General features: G+C 34.4%; 1 protein-coding gene across 2 annotated transcripts in view; it reads left to right on the forward strand.

Annotated features, from left to right (window-relative positions):
• The window catches only part of LOC150096991 (carbonic anhydrase 13-like), a 235,112-nt gene that overhangs the window by 152,368 nt on the left and 59,648 nt on the right, over positions 1–23,096 (forward strand). For both annotated transcript variants that reach the window (XM_090407994.1, XM_090407993.1), the window contains exons 5-6: positions 2,534–2,648; positions 18,331–18,437. In XM_090407994.1, coding sequence (XP_090264120.1) covers positions 2,534–2,648; positions 18,331–18,437 — 222 coding nt within the window. The remainder of the gene's footprint in view (positions 1–2,533; positions 2,649–18,330; positions 18,438–23,096) is intronic.

Raw genomic sequence — 23,096 nt, forward strand, 5'->3', positions numbered from 1 at the left:
ATTAATTAAAATTACTCTGAATTAAATCAGTTACATTAAAAACAGCTGATTAACAATAATTGGATTAAATGATCCAGAAATAAAAAGAAGAAGATTATAGTATTTTTTTAGATGCAGTTATAAGACATATAAATTAGAAGAATCTGTTTTGTTTTGGAAGGCCACTTATTTGATCAAAACATTTATCTGAATATTTATGGTGTTGTTTACATATGAGAAAACTATTATTGGAGTTATGTACTGGAAGTGTGTTGTTTATTTTTAGCTTATTTATTAATTACTCAGGAGTAAAGAGACATTAAACTAGCATAATAATGAAAATTGCAATCTGTCACTTCAGTCATTTCATGAATTGCAAAGTGTTAACATGTATAACACACAATCCTTGGATTGTGTTGATAAGTAGTGATCTTTTGTGAGAGTGTGAAAAATGTGTTTTTAGTGAATGAAATGAGAAGTTGTGGTGTACAGATGACTAGGTAAAAGCAGTCCATGTTTCACCATATGCCATTTAAAAGTACCTTCCTCTAAGCCCTTTTTATAACCATTTTACATTATAGGCTTCAGTTATAATTCTCTGAAGGGCTTTCCAGTGCCAACATTCTCCATCTATGCTAGGCCATCCTTCCATCTTTTTCTTTGACCATTCGGGCATTAGTCTTCCTTTGTATGGTTGCCACTGGGCATCCATACAAATCATTTTAATTTTAAAATCTCTTCCCCTATATCCAACACTTGTTTCATTTTGTATATTGTCATTCCTTATTCTGTCTTGCAGTCTGATGTTTAGCATGGCTCTCCATTCTCCACTCAGTTTTCCTCATTCTGTCCATTATTTGTTTGGTTATTATCAGCTTCAGGGACATCACCAATAACCATGAGGAGGGTGAAGAACCCCAGAATGTTCGTTGCTAACAAGCTGTAGTTCAGGAGACATGTTACAAAAGTTGTAAAAATTACCCAGAAAACTGCTGCAATAAAGAGGACATTGACAAATAAGGTTCAAAAAGTAATAATTTCACTGTATGAGGCATTAATCAGACTACATGGATTTCTCTTAACAAATCTGATCACTGCATATCTGTATGATAAGGAAACATTAAACAATCTGTCACTTGCCTCTGCATTATATCAGGAATGTTGAGCATGAGGACAAGTTAAGGGAACATAGCATGGCAGATACTTGTAGTGGATTCATAAAAGTTGTTCTTATAGTGGAGATACTGCAAGTGAAAAAGTTTTTTTGCATGGCAAGTAGCTAGTGGAATGCATTATCAGAGTGGATGATTAATGCTCCATTGAATATTTTCAAGGCAAAATACAATGTTAGAAGTTTTAGAAGTACTAGAAATAGTACTAAGATAATATTAGCAAGAAATAAGCATTCATCATCCACTGGACAAATTGAAAAAAACAATTGATGGAATTTCCTTAGGTTCATGCAACTCATTTCTGACAGAAAATCTGAACCTGAAGTGCATTTCATCAAAGTTTATGCAGCTTCTGGTTTTGGTTGTATGCAGCTTTTATGTTCTTGAAACTTAAAAATATTTTAAAAGATTGCATAAATTGCAGATCACATAAGCGAATTAAATAAAATTCAGTAAAGACTCTTTAGGACATCCCATAAACAGATTTCAGTACAGTTGTCCAGCACTGTCAGAGACAAGACACATAAGTTGTTACAAAATGGACTTATTTTGAAGAATAAACTTCAGATAAGTTTCTTGTTCTTTAAACAAACATATTATTCTCAATACTTCTATTTAACAGATTATTAAAAAAAAAAAATCCTTCTTTTATTCCCAAAAGGAGTAAACAGAGCTTCTTTTGTCCCTAATTAACTTTTTGAATTAACTTCACTGAGTCAAGGCTTGAAGGATAGAGTAATCCCAAGCTGTCAATGAATCAAGGCTTCTCACGAGGGATGGGGAAAGAGAGTATGGCAGTTCAATGCTACCATCTCAGCCATAAACCTTAACAATCATATTAAAACTGTTTGTGATAGTGGTGGTTGTAAAACCTAATAGAAATGGAATACAAGCAAGACTTTGCTATGGATGCAAATAAGTCTATAGCCAAAGCTGCCCAAAGAAATCAGCAAATTTGATTCTAGTTGCTGACTAAAAGAACTTTTTCTAAGCATTTTTTCAGCTGGTTCCTTAGTTGATCTCTGACAAATTTGCTTCCAGAAGCTTTTTAACCCCCATATCACAAAAAATTGACTGTAGAACTCGCACTTATAGACAGTAATATGAATGTTAGGTTTTAGCGGCATAAGATGGCAGCTATTGTTGCTTGAAAACACATGAAATTCACACACCCAAGAATATACCCAAATGGGTATAAGACTTACCATGTTATCCTAAAACAATAGTTATGAAAAGCCAATCTTGCGTAGGTTGTATGCAAATCTTGAAGACCTGAACAGGTTATGTGCATTACAAAAAAAAAAAAAAAATTAATATGCTTTTTCTTTTTTTTTTTTATGTTGATAACCACTAAATGTTTATCTTCTATTACTAATTTGTAGATAGGAAAAGAGCATCCTGAATTCATGAAACTCACAACAATGATGGATGATATTTGTTACAAAGGAAAACAGTGTCTTCTTGTGGAAGAAATTGATCCATCTCTTTTGCTTCCAGGTATGAATATGAATGATTGAATGGATATTTCACTTATGCAGGTTATAATAATTAATAACAGTGAGCGTTAGTTAACATCTAAATGAAGACAGAAGCAGATGATTATTAAATGTTTCCATTTTACATATATAATATCTATTATAACAATTATAATAATATTTAATAACTATTAAATATTAATACACAGACTAATATACATCTTCATTTTGATGCATTAATGATTAATCTTTATAGCATGTTTTTAAAATTTACATCTGTAAATTATGTACTGTGCACGTTACTATAATGCTTACAGTAGCTCACTATAGCTGTGAATGAACAGACTCAATGTGTAGTTGGCATATATTGATAGTGTTCTCTAGAACCGTAAAATTGAAGAACAGCTTCATTTTGTGTTTGAAAATTCTGTATCCATAAAGTAAAAAATTCTAAATTTCTGATTTAGAATTTAAGCTTTGACCTAAATTTGAACTTTAATGGTACATTCAGCATATATTTGATTCATTATGAAGATTTTAGGTAAGTGGCATTAAACTGTTTTAACATTTTAAAGTGTAAATATAACTTCTGGATTTTCATTTATATAATTGCATATAGTTATTTTTTTTATTAATTAGTATGGTTTAGTTGTTTTTTATTCTTTGTTCAATAATTTCTAGATTGTAACTGAAAATAAACTATCATCTATTACTGAAATAGAGATCCAAAGGCTTATTTATCATACATGTCCTCTAGGACAGTGCTTCCCAAACTTATGGATGTAAAGGGTCCCTTTGGAAAAATTAAAATATTTCACGGCCTTCCCATCGGGGAAAAAAAATCGTAATACAGACATATATTATTATAATATTTATTGTATTTATATTCAATACAATTTATATTCAAGATTTTGCATTTGTAAGCTTTTTTGTGCTTCTTATCAATACCTTTTGAAATGAAACTTATATGAATAAGCATATATTTACCGATATTCATTAAGCGCCGAAATACGCAGGAAGCAAAATTTCTGAACCAATACCATTGTGCGATTTTTTTTTTTTTTCTTAAAATATAAAAAATAACAAAAAAAGAAATAATAAAAATTAAATACCTTTCTTTTAAGATTAAAAAAATCTACTTAGTCTTAAAACATTTAAAATTTGTTTTCATTATTTCACGGCCCCCTTAAACAAAACTTATGGCCCACAGTTTGGGAAGTGCTACTCTAGGAGATATGCTTTATTCCATAATTTACATTATGGAAAATACTAAGGAAAGTGATCTGGAGCTTACTCCATCTTTACTACGAGTTGCCCATAAGGTTGCTTATGCTTGCATCTGCCGAAACTTTTATAGTTTCTATATATTTGGCACGAAATTCTTGTAGTTTCTATATTCCGCTATGAAATAATGTTGGATTCAATAGCCACTTAATTTGTACCATCATGTATTATATTTGCAGTGTTTTTCTTGTTTTTTGCATTTTAGCACATATTAGTAAGGAATGTATCTCTCAGATATACTGCAAAATTACCGCTGCGAGCTCCCAAGGGTTAAAGTTCCTTTAATGTCATTGGCAAGTTCTTCGACACATCATGCTACAGTTACCCCAGACAAACTTGGTTTTTTTAAACACTTCCTTATTATTTGAGCACAGAATATCCCCAGCAGCAATGACACTCTTTCACAAACTCTCTGTCCAAGAAGGCTTTTTATTTTTTAGCAATTTTTGCTATTACATAACTTACTTTGATGCACACTCTGCTCTCTTCCCTTTGGCATTTTAAATCAATTTGGATATGATTCACTTTGTCCACACGAAGCTGTCCTTGAAGGTGATCGAAAATGGACATATGCTTTGTCTCATAGTGTCATTTCATATTGTTTTCTTTTGATACTGACTCATAACAAATTAAACACACTGGCTTATCGTCATTCAGCACAAAAAAATAAAAATTGGTCCACTTTTCATTAAAAACCTGACAAGAATCACTTGATTTGCACTTTTTACTCGTAGATGCTATGGTGATGGAAGGTGAACCCAAAAAAATGATCCAAAATGGCCGTGTAACAGTTATTATCCACTGAATATGTTTCACACTAATGAAAAAATTCTAGCAACATAAGACCACAATAGGCTATGGCTGGCACGACAAACCTGCGTGTGCTTATACATGAATATCACACTGTTCACGACTGACTGACTGTGGATGAGATCCTCTTGTATTTATATGAAAATAACGAAGTATCGAGAACCTTCGAGATGTATCTGCACTAGACAGCTCACTTGAATGAACTATTGCTTTAGCCATGTACTTGCGACATTAGCACTAGTACTTAAGTACTGCTTGTCTCTGGTAGATGGCTGAAGAAGCATATCTATTTAATTTATTTTAATAGGATTTTATGTAAAGTATCAAATGCACAATGTTCCTTGTGAATCTGGAAAGCATCTTACAATTCTAAATACCTCAGTATAGCTTAGTGACCAGCGGACTTGAAATTATTTTTTATTTAATCGTGTTTTAATGTTAAGTAGTTATTTTTTCAAAATAGCTGGTGGGCCATGCGGTGAAGACCCCCTGCGCTAAGTTATGCTTTATTGATATAATTTGGGAAAATATAAGTTATGTATGTTTGGGATGCTATTAGATGTTGTCTGTTAAATTGATAGTTTAAAATCTTAATCTTTCTGTATGAGTAGAATACTTTTTAGGTTCATGGTGCTAGTGTTTATCTACTCAGATACTAGATATTAAAATAATGTGTACTGAGACACACTAATTCCAGGATGTTATATAACTGGCATTGTTTATTTTTCTTGCAGCTGCCAGTTTTAAATATTCTTTATCTAAGCTAAGCAAGATGATGGATCTTGCTTAGCTTAGATAAATCATATATTAAGCTTATGCAGATTTATAACCATTTTGTCATGAGTGAAATGAGACAGTATCGATATCATCTGCATGCATAATCAGTCAGTTGAGTTTTTCTATTCTGGAAAACAATATCATTTATATATAATAGCATAGTGGTGAGGTACAGAACTTTGGGACACTCTTGTGTAGCACCATATGTTATATTTTATTGCTAATTACCACTTCTGCTTTCCTATGGGTCAAATAACTCTTTGCCAGTTATTTATTTTATTACACAATCTGAGACTGGTTTTTTTCAAAGAGCAAATCATGATCAATGTATCCATAGCATACTGATAACTCAAAGATTGTTAACCATTTTGTGTGTGACGGGGTTGTTTAAGGGTAAAAGCTGAGTAACTGGAAGGAGAGACCTTCTCATAGCCTTTTAAGGTGGAGAACTGATAGCTTTAAATCTAACATCTAAAATTCATCAAATTGCACACCCAAGTAGTAGATATGTACCTTGGGTAGTAAACAAAGATGGGTGGACAATTTGGGATTTAACCAGCCAAAATTGTATTCTTATTGGCTTCTTGTTAGAACAAACTCCAAATTCAATATGAGCAGAATTCAGTGTAGGTACAGTCAACATAAGAAGTAATGTAAAAGAAGTGGACAGAAGAATTAGAAGTATCATTGCTAACAATAGGTCAACAGTACCAGAAATTGGTGTTGCTGAAACAAAAAAAGACAAACAGGTGAGATTCTCAATAACAATTACATTATATTAGGCAGTTTAGGTTTAAAGAACAGAGAAAGAAACAACTGTGGTATTGCAACACTAAATACAAAGATAATCTTGAATGGCAGGCAGTATTGAGTAGTAAGTAGACCAACATCAAAATGAAGTTTTGATGTTTGTCTATGAGACTCATTTGGTGCCTATAGTCACATTTAAACTGTTGGCTAGTGTCAATAAACGATTGTGAAAATCAGTAACAGTTTCTTTATCTTTTTGTAAGACTCTCTGTAACTTCCATAAATTTGGGCCAATACTTCTTAATTTTGAGAACTGAGAAATAAGATTGTCCTTAAATATTTGATAATCAAATGTATCCTTGAGAATTGGAGATGAGTTAAAATATGCTTTAGCCTTGCCTATTAATTTACTTCTGAGTAAAATTAACAGTTGAAAATCCGTCTCCAATTTGCTATTTCTCTAAGTTTTTCAACATAAGTAAAAAAAAAACAGTACATTATCTGATTCTTCACCTGAAAACTGAGGAAAAACTTGTGGGTTAACTGTACAAAAAAATTCACTATCTTCCATTTTAGAACTTGATGAAACTGCCATATTAATCCATTAACAATAACTTTAAAAATATACATATAATCCTAAAATAATTTCTATGTTTGCCTGATTCTAGTTTACAACCAATTCACTTGATTCACTCAATTTACTTTAAGAGTTCTTGGGATCACCTTTTTTTTTTTTTATACTCTTACAAAATTTAATACTTAATATTACAATTTTTATTAGTGAATTCAAATCCTGTTGGCTGTGCCATTTTGTTGGATCCTACTTCTTCTTAACACATACTTTGGATCCGACATATAGCTATTACGATGTTATTAACTAGTTGATAGGTTGCAAGTTGATTTCTAATTCAAATATAAAGAAAATTTATATTTAAAGACTGCGCCACTTTATATCTGAATTAGTTCAAAAATTGAAGATAAACCAACTCTTAACTACCCTTCCCTTATATGATGTTATTATATATACTGGCCGAGTATATTTAACTTTCTTAATTTACCCGCTTTGGTTCGAATATTTTATGCATGGTGCAGTAAAAGAGATTCAGGCAAAATACAACTTTTGATTAACAAAAACAAACACTTTATTTAGAATCACAAATTATACTCATAAGTTCAAAATCATTAATTAAGATATTATAAATGCTTTAGCTCTTCTGATAATACAGTCATACAAACTCAGGCATTGGTCAGTTATCTGAAATACAGTCTTCACACAGTTCGCTTAATAAAGCTTAATGTCATAAAATTCCTTAGTGATCATTCACATTAACATCTCATAGTTTTTTTAAGTTTCAAATACAATTTATTGGTGGCAATACTTTTTCACAAGCTTACACTTTTAAATCTACGCTTCAGCTAACCTCCGCAACAGTTACTGTTAGTATAGGGATATTCTAGGAAGAAACACTCCTATCTCTGCATAGGAATATTAATGGTTGGAATATTCTTACCAACAATTTTCCTTCTTCATATACTTATGTGCGAACACTTTTTGTAACTGTATACACTTTAATTAATTAACGGCACTCATTTAAAAAAAAATCTTCTTAGAAATAACTGGATTAATTAACGGTTACAGTACACACAAGTTCTTGCACAGATCAAACCGCTTGCACTACATTTGACATCACTTAACTAATTCAGTGTTCTACTAACAACTCTTGTACTAAGGTAACACACAATAATTCCTTAACTTGAAGTTTAATATGCACAGTTGCCTACTCCTTCGACATCAATTTAATCCTTTAGGTACCATAATTCTTAACACCGCTATCATTAAACTCAACTTTGTTGCCTCTAATTATTCTCTGGTTACTTCGTGCTATGCTTCAAGTTTCCGTGTGTCCTTGAAAGGTCGGCCCTGAAATTAAATCTCAACTTGAGTATTGCTAGTCTATTTAGTAGTCACTCAGCTGTTTTCCGTAGCTATAATTGTTATTCTACAACTTATTAGCTAACCGCCTCTCGACTAGTAGACTTTATTTAGCTGCTTGAGTGACTTGCAGACTCACTATTATTGCACTGTGATTCCCCTATGCTCAGATTCCAACCTAATGCTAATCCTCTCTCTCTCTCTCTCTCTGTGTTTCCTTATTATTCTTATTATCAGCGTTCTTTCCTTTTTATATCCGTTTTTCCCACCTAGATTCTTCTCGTGATCTCTTTAACTAATTCCTTTTTAGTAAACTTTCAGCTTTCTCCCCACGTTCTGTTCCAAGACGTGCAAGCTATCTAACATACGTTTCCATGACAACAAAACAAAATATAATAAAATTGAGCTATTATATAACGTTAAACTTTACAAACAGGAATAAATAGAGAATATTTACATTTCAAATAATGCTCAGTTAAATTATCAAATGCAAGTTCTTATAATATTAATTTAGTAATGAATAAAATAGCTTAATAATATTTAATACAGTATTTTCATTATTAATACATATATCTTTGATTAATTAATTAAATATTAGACAAAATTAAAGTAGTTATATGAATATTAAATTGTAAAATAAGTTGTTTACATTAAATAATATTTACAAATCTAGCCTTTGTGGTGGAAGATCATTCTGAACCAAATAATAATTACTCTAATCTCTATATATTCAGAATCCAACAAAAGCATATCAAAAGTTCTTGGCAAATAAGTCAGCTTTTGCTCTTAGAGAATACCAGAGACAAATGTAAGAAAGCACTGTGTAAAACTATCTAAACAAAAGTCATGGGAAGACTTTGGCAAGAACATAGCAAATAAATATCAAGAAGGTGGCAAGATATTCTGGAGGTTGTTGAAGAAGCTTAGAAATGGAGGAAAGAGTGCTGTAAAAGGAGTTAGAGATGATAAAGATGACATGAAAATTGGAGAAAATGATATCCTTGAAGTATGGAGTAATTATTTCGAAAAATTGCTAAATGAAACGAGCAGTGATAGCACAGTGGTAAAAAAAAACACTCAACAGGCATATAGTCAGGAATACATATCCATACTTGAAGTAGAAAACGCCATCAAAGGCTTGAAATGTTGAAAGGCAGCAGGAGTAGATGATATTTGACCAGAAATGCTGGTGAAGAAACTAATAAACTTCATTTGGAAATTTCATCTGTCCTACTAAAATCCAAGCTTCCACCTACATATATCACTGTAGCCGAAATAAAAGTGCTATAGTCCTTAAGATGCAACAATCATCTGATTATTACTGTCTGACAAGGGGAACTCTACTGTTATGGATTTGGCTAATTATAAAATAAGTCACTCTTTTATTACGGGGTTGATGAACGTAGGATTGTAATCCAACAAGAATTGAATTGCAATCCCAGAAACAGACAACTCAGGAAAATGAACTCTTGACGCTAGGTGAAGTTGCTTTAATGGAAGACACCATAGAAAAATTTAGAAATTATTTTGCTAAGAACCCTCCCCATGTTTTATCTTTGGCCCATGATACACAAGAAAGACATTCCTCTTTGTCCAGTTGTGAATTGTATAGATTCACCTACTTCAAGTAGCCAAATTTTAGCACATAGATTGAAATCTCAGATTGGCAATTCATGCTTATTTATTAAAAATTCTTCTAATTTTCTAGATAAAGAAAAAAGTCCCAACAACCCACTGATTGGTTAGCTATGATGTAGAATCTCTTCACAGTTCCTCTTGAGGATACACTACATCTACTTTCAGATGCATTTAGAAATAATAAATTTAGTTTAATCCTTTATCCAAGTGTAAGCAAATGCAGTTTGTGCCTGAAGTATCTTCAGGACTGAGGCGACTTGTGGTAAAGGTGGACTAAGCTCTCATCACTTGTCTTAGTATCTCCGACAATGTAAAACACATCTCCTTGCAGAGATGTATAATGCTATGCATTAAGGGAAGGGCACTACCCAGACTGGTTTCAATCTTTATTGAGGTCTCGTCAGTGGGAACCAGACCCCAGAGGTGGTGATACCAAGGTGGAAATAATGGGGAACTCATATTTACCTATGTGAGTTGCCAAAAGATGTTGCACCTTATTATTAAATTACTCTGGATTTAGAGAAAGATATTGAAAGTTTTTTCCCACTTGGTTAGACTATAATAAAGTATTTTAATAATTAATCCTTTATCCAAGTGTAAGCAAACACAGTTTGAGCCTGAAGTATCTTCAGGACTGAGGCAACTTGTGGTAAAGGTGGACTAAGCTCTCATCACTTGTCTTAGTATCTCCCATAATGCAAAGTACATCTCCTTGCAGAGATGTATAGTGCTATACATTAAAGGAAGGGCCACTACCATTTAGAAACTGCATAGAGAAACTATTCTACATTGTTATGCACTCTGGATTTTTTATTGCCAGAATAAAGCTTACTGTCAAGTTGAAGGAACTGCAGTGGGAAACTCACTCTACCCCTGCACTTGCTAACTTTTATTTAGACCATTTTAGAAGACATTATTTTTTTGTCCATACGCCCTCAGCATTCATTTTGGGTTCGTTATATAGATGTTTTTCTATCTGGTCCCATAATGAAGACACAATACCTACCTTTTTTTATTGAAAATAAACAACCTACATCCACATATTAAATTTACTATGGAAATGGAAGAAAATAACAAATTGTCCTTCTTAGATATTCTACTCCTCCTTCGTACACCATCAGGTGAATTAATTATGTACTTCACTTTATCGAAAGCCGACTTTCACTGATGCTACATTCAGCAGCAGCCAGCTTGCCATCCATCACAGAAGACTGAAATTATAAAAAAACTTTATTGCAATGTATTCATACTATTTGCTATTTATTCTATGCCTTATCTATTACAGCAGGAACTCTTAAACATCAAACAATATATGAAACTCAGTGGCTTCTCAGAAAGAACTATCTAGCGGCTTGTTAATTCCTGCAATCCTAGCTCAGATAAAAAGAAACAGTGCATGGAGTTCCATTTCTGGCATCTCAGAGCCCATTTCCAGAATTCTTAAGGAATACAATTTAGTGGCTACTTTTCTTCCTATCAACAAATTATCAGCATGGTTTCTATCTTTTAAAGATAAGTCTCCTCTAGCACTCCCTGGTGTCTACCAAGTTCCTTATGACTGTAATCATTCTTACTTTGGACAAATTGGATGCTGTGTGGAAAAGAGAATACATAAGCACCAATCCTACATTAGCAACAGTAAATCTGAAAAATCTGGCTTGGCACAGCATGGAATAGATACAGACCACATCCTATGGTCTGAAACGCACTTATTTCATTGATGTCAGTATCAATTCGAACGTTTGTTCGAAGAAAGTGCTGAAGTTTTACTTCGCCATCCAAAGTTAAATCGGAATGACTATCTCTAAGATATGAGAAAGTCTTCGCATATCAATGTTTTTATAGAGTTAATGAATTATCAATATTGAAATATTTCTTCAGTTAAATTATTGCAAGGTTAGATGTAATCGTTAGGCTTGTACTTTTTCAAATCATCTATTGTTTGTGTTTTATTTAGTAATCGACTGTTGTTGCCATTGAATATGTCCTGTGATATTCAGGCTGAAATATATGGCCTTAAATAAATAGTATTACTTATCCTTTTATTTTTTCATGTTAATTCATGAAACCTTATGGCATAAATATCTCTCAAACAACGTTTTCTATGCTGGCTATTAGTAATGCTTGATTTCTTAAGTTTTTTTTTCCATACTTCATCACCACTTAATTTTTCATCTCTCTTGATGTCCTTATATATTATTATATTTGACAAGAAATTATATTCTTGTTTTAATCCTATACCAAAGTGTGTTTTAATGCCAGCCAGGTTGACAGAATGGTTAGCATACCCACTCTCCAATCAACATGCCATGGGTTCAAATTCCTCTGTGGGCAAGGATATTTTTGATTGTCTTTAGTGAGTGATGAACTTCATCACCTGGTGTGACACCACTACCACCACCATGCTTATTGGAGGCCTGAAGTGGCTTGAAAAAGTTCTATGTTTGGTCTCTAGAGCAGGATTTCTGGACTATGTAAAAATATAAATAAAATTACCAAAAAAATAAAAATGTATATAAATGAAGAGGGGGAAAAAAATCCTTAGCCCATCCACAGTACAAATGTACTATAAGTTTACTAATAACCACATAAAAAAATTCCTCCTTAGCACAATTGGAAAAGGCCCGAGTTCAATTCTCATCACAAGAGGAATCTTTATATAGGCTTTTTCAGTTGAAGATAAGTTAGCTGATCTCATACGGAAGTAGTGGAGTTTTTTTTATCCCGCATGCCAGCCTGGTTGGCCAAGTGGTTAGCGTATCTGCTCTCCAGCCGAAAGGCTGCAGGTTTGAATCTCACTGTGGGCATGGATGTTTGTGATTGCCTCTGAAAATAGTACTGGTTGGTGGTAGATGGCAATGATGTAGTTGGTGGATTTGAGTGGTGAAGACAGATTTGTGGAGTAGGTGCCCTCCCTCTGAGTCTTTGGACTCCCTGGAGGTGTCAGGAATAATAATAATACAGACAAATTGGCCTTGAACGCATGCAATTTGCTGACAAAAAAAAATACTCTTGGTGGTGGGCAGTAGATGGCATTGGCATAGATGATGATGGTAGTGGTGGTTCGGTATGGTTGGTGGTCATGGCGGAGACAGAAGTTGATGTAGGTGCCCTCCCTTGATGAGTCTTTGGATTCATTGGTGTCTCATAAAAATAAATAAACATAACCATGAAGTAAAACTTCACAACTAGTCCACTTGTATATAGAGGCTGTTGACTCCACATCACTTGCCTTTAGTATCCCATAATGTAATAACATTATGAGACGGGTCATAGATCATTTTTGGCCTTTATTGGGGTTTCATCAGTAGAGCCTGACCCAAGACCAAGGTTAAATTAAATGCAAAAGTCATATTTCCCCATATCCAAATATAAAAAAAAGTGTATCACCTTATTCTTTTACGTGTATTAATTGCTGCTGTCACTTGTTCCCACTTAATGAAGAGGGAAAAATGGTTCGAAGAAAGTGCTGATGTTTTACTATGTAAAAATATATATAAAAATAAATAAGAGTATCACTTGTGTGATTGGAAAGAGGTGTCTTTGAACGCATTGATAAGCCATATTGAGTTCAGAGGCACTTCTCTCCATTTTTGTTAATATGTCTGAAGTGATTACAACTGTGACTTTCTGGGATCACTATTAATTTTCTGCTGATGAATCATTTGCACCTGCAGATAAAAACCCCAGCTTATCCTGTATAGTAGGCCACATAGCTGAATTGAATTCAACTATACATAATTGACAAGTTGGAGTGATGTATAAAATTTCTTTGAATAATATCATTCAGTACATAGCTTTAGAATATTTTAAAATATAAGTTGGGATGATCAGAAAATATCTTATATATAATTTATATTTTAATTGGGATTTTATGATAATTTAATGAGATTAATTTATTGCTAAATGTGTGCATTTTTTATGAAAATTTCATACAAGCAGTTATAAAATTATAGTACATTAGTTAGTACCATGTGAGGTTGAAAAGAGATACAAGTAATGCATTTTTGAAAATTATGGAGAAAACTACAGTGTTTGAATAAAAACTTTAGTTTAATATAACTAAAATCTACATCTGATGTTTCGACCTTTATGTCAAGGTCATCTTCTGGAGCATACAACTATACACAGAAAACAAGCTACACTACAATCAAACTGGTTTGTTAAAGTTATTGACCAGCCACTGCAACAATTGTTGACCGGACCTCTGATGAAAAATAAATAAAACAATAAAATTAAATTAAAAAATTATACATCAACGCTAGAGTCCTATTATTAGTGTTATCTGTTGGTTGTAGAAATACATTGGGTGCAACAAGTCTATGTACCTATCTATATACATATATTAACATCATGATTATAAATGTACATTCCAGCCAGTTGGTATGGAATGGTTTCTAATACTAGCTGAAGATTGACTAGAGTCCTGACTTATGCTGGATCTTATATATTAGGTAGGCTGAATGTGTGCCATCCAGCTCCTTGGAATTTTCATGCCATCTTTGTTGTTGATATTTGGGTGGTTTATCAGGATTTTGCAGGCTTCCTTAAATTTCCTTTCATACCAGGTTTTTGTGTGGTGTAAAGAGCGGGTGCTTTTCCAGTTGATTTGGTGTAAGGTGTTGAGCGCGTGATCTGAGAGGCTTGCTTCACCATAATGGTTATATTTAATGTGTCTAATGTGTTCTTTCTTGCGTATAGGGATTGTCCGTCCTGTTTCACCAATGTGCGGTAAGTTACAGGTGCAGTAGATGCAATAGACTCAAGGATGTGCAAATGGGAGGAGAGGATCCTTAGAGGAGCTGAATATGGTTTTGAGTTTAATGGGTGGTTTAAAGGTGGCATTGAGGTTATAATGTTGTAGGAGTCTGATTTTTTTCTGATAACCCTTTATTGTATGGGATGGCTATGGTTTCACTGTAATCTAGATTCGTTTTTGTTGTTTTATGGAGTAATTTATTAATAGTATTTTTGTTATAGTCATTATTTATGAATATGTCGCTGATGATTTTTAGTTTTTCTTTCAGGGCTTGCTGGTTAAAGCAAATTGTTGTAGCTCTGTTTTTAAAGGTGTTAATGACTCCATATTTTTTGTGATGGGTGGTGGTATGAATTAGCATGTATGTATTGACCAGTCGGTTTTTGGTAGACCGTGGAGGATAGACTGCCAGAAGAAAAACGTGTGTCTAGGAACGGGAGCGAGTTTTGATTTTTGATTTCATTGGTAAATTGTATGCATTCGTGTTATTTGTTCAGGTGGCTAAAGAATGTGTTTAGCATTTACCACTCGTGTGGCCAGATCGCGAACACGTTGTCAACGTCTCTAAGCCAGAATGTCGGTCTTAGCGTGGCGGAATCAAGAGCCCTTTGCTCAAAGGTTTCCATGCAGAAGTTAGCGATTGGGGTGGGATAGTGGTGAGCCCATGGCTATACCTTCTTTTTGTAGGTAAAATTTGTTTTGCCACACGAAGTAACCGGACTGTAGTACGTGGGCAAAGAGGGCCATAATATCGGGCGGAAATTTGTTCTGTAGCAGGAGAATTGTGTCATTGATGGGGACATTAGTGAAAAGGGCAGAAACGTCGAAACTGAATAATAAGTCGTCTTTGTCGAGTGTTATGTTTTTAATTTTGTTTATAAAGTGTTGTGTGTTCTTTATGTAGGAGAGGGAATGACCTACCAACTTCATGATGTTAATATATGTATATAGAGAGATACATAGACTTGTTGTTGCGCCCAATGTATTTCTACAACCAACAGATAACACTAATAATAGGACTCTATAATTTTTATATTTTTTTTATTTATTTATTTATTTTTTTTTTTCACCAGAGGTCAGGCCAACAATTGTTGTAGCGGTTGGTCAATAACTTTAACAAACCAGTTTGATTGTAGTGTAGCTTGTTTTCTGTGTATAGTTGTATGCTCCAGAAGATGACCTTGACATAAAGGTCTAAACGTCGAATGTAGATTTTAGTTATATTAAACTAAAGTTTTTATTCAAACACGGTAGTTGTCTCCGTAATTTTCAAAAATGCATTCAGATCACCGTGTAAGCTTAAAAGAAAGGATTCAGATCATGCATGGAAATGATACCCACATGCGCTGCATCAGTATGGTAAGTTAAAGATACGTATTTCCTTCCTGATCAATCGACTGGCCTTTTTAAAGAGATACAGAGACAATAACCTTATTCCTATCTGAATCAGGCTAAAGAAGAAATTTATGCCTGCTAAAGCACTCCATATTTATGACTGCACAGAAAAAGCAATGCTAAGAGAACAGATCCAAACAGCCTCCCAAAACCTAGCAATAACCCAAAATCTGGTTTCAAAATTGCAATCTGAACAGTTGAACTATATTAATTTAGACATTCTACAAGTACTTGAAAGAATTACTGACAATTCAGCCAAATATACCCTGGAAAAGAATAAAGAAAAACTCAAGACCAAATTGCACTGTTTGAAACAACTGCAAAATATTGTGGCCAATCACAGGAATCCATCCAATCAAGAGAACTCCCTGATAAACACCAACAATGGACAACAAACAAGGAAGACAAGGAGCGACCAACAACCGGCAAACAAGAACCATGTGATCACCCTATCAAGCCACACCCCGAACAGCAGCGAACTTATGCTACTGAATAAAGGACTTAACTATGCAATAGCACCTAAAAAGGTAAACAAATTGGGTTTTATCTACCACATAGAAAGATGCATCAGGTCCCTAACAATATAGCCGATAAAATATGATTAGAAACTAGTAATGTCCTGAACATTAAGAAAACCATACAGAACAATCTCACAAAAACAGAACTAGCAGCAATTAAGTCATTAAAAGCCAACCAAGACATAATAATAGCTAAATCGGATAAAGGCAATGCCACCATCGTCGTTGACAGGTCAACATACATACTTCAGATGAATCAACTAGTAGCCAATAACAACACATATATAAGCTGGTAAATTATAACCTAACAAACCGGATAAAACAGAGAAACTACTCAAGTCCGTCATTTCTTGGCCACCGGACATGGTTAAAAAACTCAAACCCCATTGCGCTTGCCCTCCCAGAATATATGGGGTACCGAAAATACATAAACAAAATGTGCCCCTTCGACCAATTGTGGAAGGAATAGACAGCCCCAATTACCACTTAGCCAAGAAATTAGCATCAATACTCATGCAGTTGGTAGGTCATTCCCCCTCCAACATAAAGAACACACAACACTTTATAAACAAAATTAAAAACATAATGCTCGACAAAGATGACTTGTTAGTCAGTTTCTGCCCTTTTTTCACTAATATCCCCATCAATGACACAATTCTCCTACTACAGAACAAATTTCTGCCTGACATTACGGCCCTCTTTGCCCACGTACTACAGTCCGGTTACTTCGTGTGGCAAAACAAATTTTACCTACAAAACGAAGGTACAGCCATGGGCTTGCCACTATCTCACCCCAATCGCTTACTTCTGCATGGAAACCTTTGAACAAAGGGCTCTTGATTCTGCCACGCTAAGACCGACAGTTTGGCTTAGATACATGGATGACGTGTTCGCGATCTGGCCAAATGGGTGACAAACACTAAACACATTTCTTAGCCACCTGAACAAACAACACGAACGCATACAATTTACCATCGAAATCGAAAATTAAAACTCGCTCCCGTTCCTAGACACACTAGTCACATGTCTTCCTTCAGGCAGTCTATCCTTCATGGTCTACCTAAAACCGACACAAACTGGCCAATACATACATGCTAATTCATACCACCATCCATCACAAAAATATGGAGTCATTAACACCCTTAAAAACAGAGCTACAACAATTTGATCAGTGACAGTATCATTAAAAATGGAGATATTAGGAAAGAACTTGACGTTGTTAGCAGGAGCTAATCTCAGGTGGTATGGTCACTTAAACAGAATGGAAGAGGAAAGATTAGCAAAACAAGCATTCTCTGCCTGGTTGGCAGGAAAAAAACCCAGAGGAAGACCAAGATATAAGTGGATTGATACAGTAAAAAGTGCCTTAGACTAAAATATAAGATCTGATAATGTTGGAGTCTTGACTGGTGACATATTGATTTGGAGGAAAAATTGTAGGTAGGAAGTTGGTGGTGATGCAAGTTTTTCATGTAGTACTATCGTATCCTGTACACCTCTTGAGGGTGCATGTCAGGAATTTGATGATATATATGCATGCATTATAGGAAGAATGCCATCATTTTTATGTTGCAATATAATTTCCTCTGTCTTGAGTCTGCAACTTAAGTTGATCTATTGGACTAACAGTACTTATCATTGGAACATATATCATGCTGTGCATGCCGATATGTAGTATTTAGCAGAGATGTTATTTTTCTTTCTCCTTCAATGATCAGTTGCTCGTAACTTGTATTCATTTTATTGTCATACAATGTTATGTAACATAATATTCAGAATTTCTTTGCCTAGTATATGCAAAAGTAAATGCTGCAAATTTCTTATTTATTTTATAATTTAGATGACCATGCATATTGGACCTATGAAGGATCTCTAACCACACCACCATGTTATGAAAGTGTAACATGGATTGTATTTAAAAAGCCAATAGAAGTTTCCCAAGAACAAGTAAGGGTGTTAACTTGTAGAAAGTTTTAAATATTAAATTTCATAAACATGAGGTTAAAGAGAAATGAAAAACATTAGTGGATACTTAGTGCATGTTATGGATTTGTTTATTTCACATTGCTGTTAAATATAATTGTTGAAACTTTTGGTGTTTTTTTGCAGGTAGGTAACATATGAACATATATTAAGTAACCATACTTAACATTGAGTTATTCGGCTTTTTTATGAAATGAAAGATTTTTTTTTCTTTGTATTATGTGATTAAAATCTTATCAGTAATTAATCATTATCTGCTAAGGTTATGTGTTTTTAATATATGTTATTCAAATGTTTTTAATTTGAATGACATACAAACATCAAACGTAATCCATTATTTTGATCATGATGGTTGATGTTTCTTAGCATTCAGATTAATGCCATACTCTGTTCTCGTAAGGAGTATTCCACAGACCTGCCACAATCTTTGTCACTTGTGTTGTTGTCACCTTTTCTTAATAACTTTGATATCTATGTTCTTTACGTTTATTCGTCCCTTGGTGTCACGTGGTACTATCTAAGTACAAAGGGAATTGCCCTGGGGTAGCCAAAATCCAAATGTAACAAAGTTTCTGAGGTTCTTTTCATAAAATCCCATGACATTTATTTATGATCGCTGCACCACTTAGGACAATTAGTTTAAAGGAAAAAATCTTAAACAAGAAGTGAACACCCAGCTATACCTCAGTGACTAACAACCGTGCAATCGTGACTGTAGACACACTACTCAAATCTCCCGCTTAGGTTCGCATATTTAGCAAGTGGTGCATCGGATAATACTAACAAACAACTGAATCAGAGTAAGCAAAAGATTTATTTAACATTTTATCATATATACAGTTCATGGAAGTCTTGGAAAGATCATTTCTAAACTACAAATTTATGTGCTATCATAGTTATCAAATAGAAACAGTAAATTCTCATAACTCACATAGGATTAACAATAGAGCTGTTCTATATTACTTCACACATAAGATCCTCATAACTCTTAATTAAAACCTTAATTAAAACATACATTATAACCTTGTATTCACAACTTATAACTTGCTACAGTCCTAAGTTTTATCTTTGTTAAGTCCCTAGATCTCGATTCACATATCGTTCATTTTCACTATTTAACAATAAAATTTCATGCTACCGCATTATAGTTATCTCCTGTGCTTGTTCCTCTCTTTACTCGTCCTTTGATGCTCAAATTGATTTCTTTGTGCTGGGGTTGGTACCTGGAATTCCTCGATTATATACTGGCCAATTGGTTTCATGTCGGTTATGCCTTCTTTTCAATAGGATTCTTGGGGCAGAGTCACTCTTTCGCACATGTTGCCCTTTTACCTAGATTCTGAGGCCTCTTCGCAGACTACCCTTTTCTTCTGGAGTAATGTGATTCACCTTAGACCTTGTGATGCATAACCTTTCCTGTGGATACGCGGCGCCTATCCACAGGAAAGGCACTGCGTTTTCATCTGTCGCGCAATCTCTGCCCTGATGCCCGGCAGACGAAAACTATCCATGTTTTCGTCTGCCGGGCATCAGGGCAGAGATTTCCCCTCACACTCTTGAACCGTCCCTCTACTTGTGAAGTCCACACACCAAAACCCAAACCACCAGGAAAAGGACCCGTGGGGGGGGGGGGGGTCCTAACTTTTATATCTCCACACCCTATCGGCACCTTCTGTAATCTCCCACTCATCGATGGTGCTCAACACGATATCTCTCGGTAGAGGATTTCTTCTTTTCTCCCTACTTATGTGCAGTGTGCACATGATATGCTTGCAGAAACTTCCTTTAATCCTGTGCTCTTGGCCTTGGATTACGCTACAATTATCGTTAAAAAATTGAGTCATTCATCTGAGCTTTGTCTATCTCTAATTCCTAGGAATGGTATACTGCTTTAATCATATTTTAACTTTCTTTTTCTCTAGAATTTTACCACCAATATTTAACTAGCTTAAGTAATCTTTCTACATAATGGAATAACACTTCTTTCTTATGCATTTTCACAATTATTATCCTTTTGTTTAATATATGCAGTTTTGTTCACATATATGTAGTTTACACTCTTAGATGCAAGCAAATTTTCTATAATAGGTTCTTTACTTGTTAAATTATGAAGGAATAAATTCTCTTAGGAATTTTATCAATCACAATTTAACACTTGCCTCTGGATCCTCTTAATGACTTCTTCATGTCTAATAACACAATCCAGGAATCCAGATCTGTGTGCAGTAGTCCATATGTGGCCTTATATAGGGGAGCAGTAAGTTCTCTATCCCTGCTTATTAATGTGTTCAATTATGTAATCTGATGTGTTGTTTTGGTTACCTTTGCAATATGCCTTCTAAACTTCAACTCCCTATCCATAATCACATCCATGTTCCTGGCCTCGTCAGTTTCCTGCAGTTCAGTTCCATCAATATAGTACATAGCTTCTGATCTCTCCCAGTATGCATCACCTTACACTTGGCGACATTAAACTTGTAGCCATTTACCTTTTGCTCATACTGTTAGTCTTCCTGCAGAATCTCTGTATCACCTTCATTTACCATTACTCTTCTGAGTTTAGCATCAACAGACAACTGAATATTTCCTTTCAAATCATTCCCTATATCATTGATATACAAATTAAGCAATAGAAGATCAAGTGTTGATCTCCTGGTCCATACACCACTGGCACTTTCCTTCTCCTGGAATCAACTTCTCCATAAACTACTCTTTTATATCTGTCCATCAGCCAACCTCTAATCTAATTCACCAGATTCATATCCATCCCCATTTGCTCTAATTTATGCAATAGAGTGCTGTGTGGAATCTTGTCAAATGCTTTTGCAAATTCTAGCAATATCACTGAGTAGTCATCTTTTATCCAACTCCATTGTAACTTGATTATAAAAAGTAAGCAAATTACTAAGGTAGGATCTACCCTTCACAGGGTAGATCCTACCTTAGGAATGTGAAACTAAAGGTAGGATCTACCTTTAGTTTCACATTCCTATCCACCCAGTCCAGAATTCTTTCACCAATTTCTCCAATACCTTAACCACCATTCCTGAGATGCTGATTGGTCTGTAATTTGCTACTCCTGTCTTGGAGCTTCCTTTATACAATGAGATACTCTGATCAAGCTGTTTAATTATAAATTAAACAGCTTGATCAGAGGAGCCGATAATTCCCTTGCACATTTTTGTAATACACTGGCTGATGTGCTATCTTATCCCATAGCATACCAGCCAATAATGAGTGAGGCTCTGCAATATTTTAAGCATTTTCATTTCTTCAACCTCTATTCTCCTATCAGTCAAAAACACCACCTAGATGCTGTATCCTTACAAAATGCTCACTCAGCAATTGAAACTATTTGGTTTCGTTCTGTTAATTCCCCACCATCAGCACTTTTTAAAGTCGTTCCTTGTTTTACTTGCCACATAGCGAAAAAATTATCAATCAATATGATATAGAGTGGACAGGAATGTGATCTGTTTGTTGTAATATTAATGATAATGTAGAGGCTGCTGTGAGAAATTGTTGAGAAACAGGAAAATGGTTCTGGACAAGAGGCATGAGACAAGGACATCGATTATCCTTGAGCATCTTTATCATGCTGTTGGAAAGAATAATGAATATCATAAAAGAAAATGTAAGTAGAATTTCAGATATTAGAGTGACCTTCAAGCCAGTTGAAACTATCCAGAAATTTCTAAGATCACCAAAAGATTTCAATCCTTTCTACAAACATGCAGGAGTTTATAACATCCCTTGTTCCTGTGGTCTAAGTTACATTGGTCAGATGTCTAGACGCTTCGGAGTGAGACAAAGGGAACACATCAGCTATGTTAGAAACAACAGACAAGATATTTCTGGCCTTTCTTCCCACTTCTCTACAACCAACCACATTATTGAATGGAATAAAAGTCTTATGCCATATATAGAAAACTACCGTTCCGTTCCAGAATCTTCAAAGAAGCTGCTACAGTCGCTCGTTCCACAAATAACCTCAACAAGAACCGGGATTTGATTCTGCCAGATATATGGAAGACTTTAATCAGATCACTAAACACACAGGAAATGAACTTCAGTGCAAACTACAAAATGCATATGAACAAGTAAATCATATACACGCATATTGTTTCACGCACACTACTATTTTGTTATTGAAATAGAATTGTCAATTAACGTATAGCTCGTAAATTTTCGTTTCTTTGCTTTCATGATTGTACCCTGACAAAGCCGACAGCATAAGCTGGTGAAACTAGTTGGTAATTAAATTAGTTATTCACCTACACTTGATCAATATCTAAATAATAGTTAATTTTCTTTAATCTTTGTGGTCAAGAATTAACAATTTTTAAAAGAATGATATTCTAAGAGAGAGGATGAAAGAGCAAATAAAGGTCAACACAGAAGGGCTGGAAGAGGTTAGAACTTCACGTACCTATGGGGAAAACATGACACACAATTTAAACAGTAAAAAAGAGATAAGATCTCAGAAAGCAAAAGCAAACATTCAGGAAGTGGACAAAATATGGAAAAGTAATTTGGTTGGCCGCGCCACAGAGTTAAGACTCTGGAAACATGCATATTACAAGTGCTCTCTATAGTTAAAAGATAGGATAATGGTCAATGATT

Source organism: Typopeltis vanoorti, chromosome 18, assembly GCF_054136105.1.
Source record: "Typopeltis vanoorti isolate ZY-2024b chromosome 18, IOZ_Tvanoo_1.0, whole genome shotgun sequence".
NCBI classification, from domain to species: Eukaryota; Metazoa; Arthropoda; class Arachnida; order Uropygi; family Thelyphonidae; genus Typopeltis; species Typopeltis vanoorti.